The sequence below is a fragment of the Contarinia nasturtii genome, unplaced genomic scaffold (genome assembly GCF_009176525.2).
Source record: "Contarinia nasturtii isolate CC-2019 unplaced genomic scaffold, AAFC_CNas_1.1 Cnas_scaffold_928, whole genome shotgun sequence".
NCBI classification, from domain to species: domain Eukaryota; kingdom Metazoa; phylum Arthropoda; class Insecta; order Diptera; family Cecidomyiidae; genus Contarinia; species Contarinia nasturtii.
The window spans coordinates 822,121-826,972 of record NW_022198275.1 but is presented as its reverse complement, the minus strand read 5'-3'; the positions used below and the strand labels follow the sequence as shown (position 1 = coordinate 826,972).

General features: G+C 31.7%; 1 protein-coding gene across 1 annotated transcript; it reads left to right on the top strand.

Annotated features, from left to right (window-relative positions):
* Positions 1–866: 866 nt before the first annotated feature.
* On the top strand, positions 867–1,985 carry LOC116342969 (protein FAM177A1). The gene is made up of 2 exons (XM_031770814.1): positions 867–1,234; positions 1,406–1,985. The coding sequence occupies exons 1-2, from the start codon at positions 1,055–1,057 to the stop codon at positions 1,697–1,699; spliced, it is 474 nt and encodes a 157-aa protein (XP_031626674.1). The 5' UTR covers positions 867–1,054; the 3' UTR covers positions 1,700–1,985.
* Positions 1,986–4,852: the final 2,867 nt, after the last annotated feature.

Sequence of the window (4,852 nt, the reverse complement as noted above, 5' to 3'; positions counted from 1 at the left end):
TTTAATATAACGTAAAAATGTAGAAAAAGAAATAAAAACTCTCAATCTAAACATTTTTGGCCTTCTGCCAAGACTTGCACTTCTATTTTAATCTGTTAAAATGTAAAAAAAAAGAAATAAAGAAAATATAATTAAAAATAAAAACGATTAATATACAGGTTGTTATCCTAGCTTGTTAACTACCCTGTACTGACAAGATCCAATTAGATCGAAATTAATCGACACAAAATATGAAAAACATACTATCATATCGTTTTTAGAATTTGCGACGTATAAAATTATTTTTTTGAAAAATTTATTATATAAAAACTATCATATCACTTTTAGAATTTGCGACGTATAAAATTATTTTTTTGAAAAATTTACTATGTAAAAACTATCATATCACTTTTAGAATTTGCGACGTATAAAATTATTTTTTTGAAAAATTTACTATGTAAAAACTATCATATCACTTTTAGAATTTGCGACGAATAAAATAATTTTTTTGAAAAATATTTGGTATATCCAGTGATTTCAAGTTGGTTCTTCATTCTAAAGTTCTTTTTTTTTGAAATTCATTCAAAAAATCTCTCTTAAAATTCACATTTAAAAAATTAAAATCACGAAAAACTCCGAGATAATTCGTTTTCGTTACAACGCAAAATCAATGAAAATAAAAAAGCATGTTTTTTTGCTGAAATGTTTCTACTTGAAAAAGTAAAATCATAGCTTTAACAAGTTATCTAAAAGTTATGTTGAAAAGTTTTCACTCTTATCAATAGATGGCGTTGACGACAGTATGCTTAAAATGGAAATAACAATTTGACAATGAAATTGCCATAAACAACAACAGACACGAGCTGTCATTCAGTATGTAAATGAAAACCAAACAAATCAACATAGGTCAGTGATAGCAGGTGCGTAAATAAACTATTAACACAATCGAGTTGATTATTTTCAAAAAACTCTTGTCTTCAAGCTTATCCAGTTAAAATAAGTGTGATTTTATATCAACAAATTTAATAATTTAAGTAAAATCAGTGAAAATTAATCAAATTCATTGTCCGTGAGAATGACGGAATTGCAAGTGATTTCAAAGTTAAGTGAATCTGAACAACAACCTCCAACGGCATTAACATCAGTTCATATAAAGACTCCAAGGCGAATATTGCATTTTAGTGATGGAACAATGGAAGAATACAGTACAGATGATGAAGTGGACGGAAAAAATAAGGATTACAGAAATGATGAGGTAATTGTGTGTGTGTGTATGACTCACACCTTTGATTTGTTTTCTGACACAATACAATGACCTTGCTCATTAGTGTAAATGACCTCGAGTCGCGTGTGGATAATGTTATCCGAATGAATGAAATGTTATCGATTTTTAACCAACTTTCACTTTCTATGAATATTTTTGTAGAAAGGGCAAGGTCCGTCAACAATGTTTGATTACGTTTTAATGGGCGGCAATAGAGTTCTTGCCACGTGTGACTATGTTGGTGAAAAAATTGCCTCGGCCCTTGGAATAACAACACCAAAGTATAAATATGAGATTGAACAGTTTAAAAAGATCGAAAAAGAACGGAAGAAAGCGGAAGAAGAGGAAAAATCAACAGGCGGATGGATGCAACAGACCCATAATGCACAATGTAAACTGCCTGAAAATGTTAACAACAAACAACCAATCACACAAGAAATCCTTCAGAAATATTAATCTGAACGACGTGTTCCGAACGATAAACACAACTCCAATATACAACACATTTTTGGATTAACTCTAAGCAACGAAAACACAAAGAAAAATATACGTTTACACATCTCTATTTTGTATTGACTATTGAAGTTCAGAAATAGAAATGATCACAGTATGTTATGAATATTAATTTATTTTTGTATCTACTATGAATGAATCAATTTCAGTGCCTCCGAAGTGCTTCTATTATATTGCATCTATACTTATATACATTTATTATCCACTATATACAAAGCCTGTCTATATATACACGACTTTACTGAAAATCAAATAAAAAAGTTTATTGAATCAACTCATTCTATTTTTTTTTATTTTTTCAGCTAGTCATTGGCTATTTAAAATATAGCATTCCATTTTGGTGACAAAATACTTACAATGTCAGTTTCTCAATTATTTTTCTTCCTTTATTCACTTTATTTGCTCATTGAAATAACAAACTTGTTCATTCAAAACGAGAGTAATTGAGCAGTGTGCGAGCCAAAAGTACCAAATAATGATTTGAATTGACAAAAGGCGAAAACTTGCCCATTGCCCAATGAAATTAATTTAAAATATAAAAGATATAATTTTCAGTCTCATTGTTTCATAAAATATAGAGAAATACCTTGTGCGTGGGTTTTTTCATCAGAAACATTTTAATTCAAACCATTCAATTTGTTCAAATAGATAATATTTGTCCACTTCATTTCTATATTATCACCAAAACATTTCATGTATTTTTGTATCTATCCAACGTTCAACAGCGTATATAAATCGATTGTCGGTTATCTCTCTGGTTGGTGTTTTGCATTGCATATATTGTGTGGAAGTCAAAACCAAACGTTAGCCGAATCACATATATTTTGGATGAGGGTTCGACTCATGTAGAATTGATGTGAAAGTGTGCACGTATGTGTGTATGTGTAAACTCTCCACATACCGTTCGGTTGTATGTATTCGTCGTATGTGTGTGGTGTTGTACATAATGCGATAGGGTATTATTTCAGCGAGCACATATGATTATACGCATATGTGAACGCATATGTAAAAGGGAGCAAAGTTATGGAGAGGGTATTCAAGTCAGAAAATAAACTCCGCCTATTTTCGATGTTTTGTGCGTATCACCGTTTTATTTATTCCACTTCAAATTCGATGTTTTACCGATTTTCAATCAATTGAATAATTTTTTGAAACAGTTTTTTTTTGCAATATTACTTTTAACCAACTAAATTGACTAACATTTGACGCATCTTCTTTTTAACTACGACACTTTTAAAAATTCTTTTTGGGTCAAAAAAATAAATTTTCGCAAGCAAAAATGTTCCTTTTTCAAAAGACACCAATCAGAACAAATCGTCTTGAAACAATTGACAACTAAATCCCATTTCCATTCAATTGAATGTCTCTCACATGATATCGTGTCTGTATTGATTTTCATCAAAGATTTGCTTAAGAAATGCCATTGAAAAACAATCGGAAATAATTTGTTGTCACGATTGACATGATATTTCCTGATTGAAGTAAAACTCAACCGCGAAATCGCTTCATTCTGGGATTTACACATTTCGTGCCATTCTAATTTCCAATTGGTTTGGATGACAGTAAGGAAATACTTTTAGCGCATGAAAATCCTCGGATCTATGATTCAATTAAGCGGAAAATGGATATAACTTTTGAAGTTCGGGTAATCTTTTTGGTATTTTGTATTCTAATCGTTTTCAGAAATGATTTTCTCCCTTTGGAATGTTCTAGAAAATGTTAAAGAAGAAAACGGTTTCGAAACGAAAATCTCAAAAGAGTATATTTTCTAATATCATAAATTAAACACATGTCTCGTACGAAACGCTCTGATTTGTTTAAATTGACAAGATGCATCAGTGCATCAGTAGTGAGATTGATGAACATACATGAACCCAAATTTACAGAATAAAAAACTAAATGACAAAAAAGAGAATAGACAATCATTTTATTCCTAATTTTTATAGCAGGCATTTGTGATCATCATCTGCATATGCGTACGGTGTTTGGAACTTTTTTTACATCTGTTTCGATAATATGCAAATGAGGCTGACGGGATACAGTCTCGGATGTAATAATTTTATTGTGTTAGTTTACAATCCTTTTTCGTTCGCTTGTAAAATTTAACGATTCATTTTTGTCTACCTGGAAATGAAATCACGCGACGGCAATATTGCCAGAGCGTCTGCAAAGAGCAGCGATCAAAAAGAAATATGTTTGCCTACCCATAATGAATGAGAAACGCTAAAATACTCTCTATCGCTGATGACAATAACAAAAAAGTGTTTACCTGCATCCAAATCGCTACATTTGTGTGCACCGTCAAATGTTCATTTCCATTTAGGTTTTGATTGAACACCGGAAAAGGGTTTCAAACATTCAAATTCATCATCAAATGAAACTATGTCCAAAATGGAATTTTGGCATTTTGTTGATTCAGTTTCAAATGTTTCATATCGAACAAATCAGTTTTATTTTTCAAATAGTCGAGCTCATGGCGAAAATCGTCATCAAAAAAAAAATCTGACCGTTTGCTAAATGTTGCTTGCAGAAAATAAAATCAAAAATGAAATGAAGAACCGAAGAATCCAATTTCATTTTGTGTTCCAACCCTTTCCTTCATGTGTCCCGATGATTTGATATATATTCAACGAACCGCATAGTTTCCAAAATAACTGGACAAGGGTCATTTGAAGAGGTCACCAAATGAGAAAAAAAATTCTAAACGCACATGAAATTCGAAATGAAACGGGGCACCGAATAATTTAATGGACGAATACAATGAATCGCAAATGAACGGGGATCAAAAGAGAAGAAGAGAGAGAGAAAAAGGTACTGGCTCGCGCCCAAAATCGTTCATCGCATTAGCGATAGATAGACGGTTGAAAATTGAAAAAGGTGGCGGCCGCACACAGTCTATTTTTGGTGGTATTATTGTTGAAAAATGTACAACGACCGAAGCCATTTGCACACTCAACGTGAGCATTTATTCAAATAAAAATAGTCATTGAATTATAGATGTACAGTGGACGGACACATGAGTCGCAAATGAACTGGGTGTGACCTTAAAAGCGTGTGTTTAAACGTATTTTGACTGATTATTTCTTGGCATTCTAT

What these genes read in the sequence shown, in the direction of transcription:
- LOC116342969 (XM_031770814.1), top strand. Translation starts at nt 1,055, where the DNA reads ATGACGGAATTGCAAGTGATTTCAAAGTTAAGTGAATCTGAACAACAA. An exon ending in AGGATTACAGAAATGATGAG is followed by an intron (nt 1,235 to 1,405) that starts GTAATTGTGTGT and finishes ATATTTTTGTAG; the next exon opens with AAAGGGCAAGGTCCGTCAAC.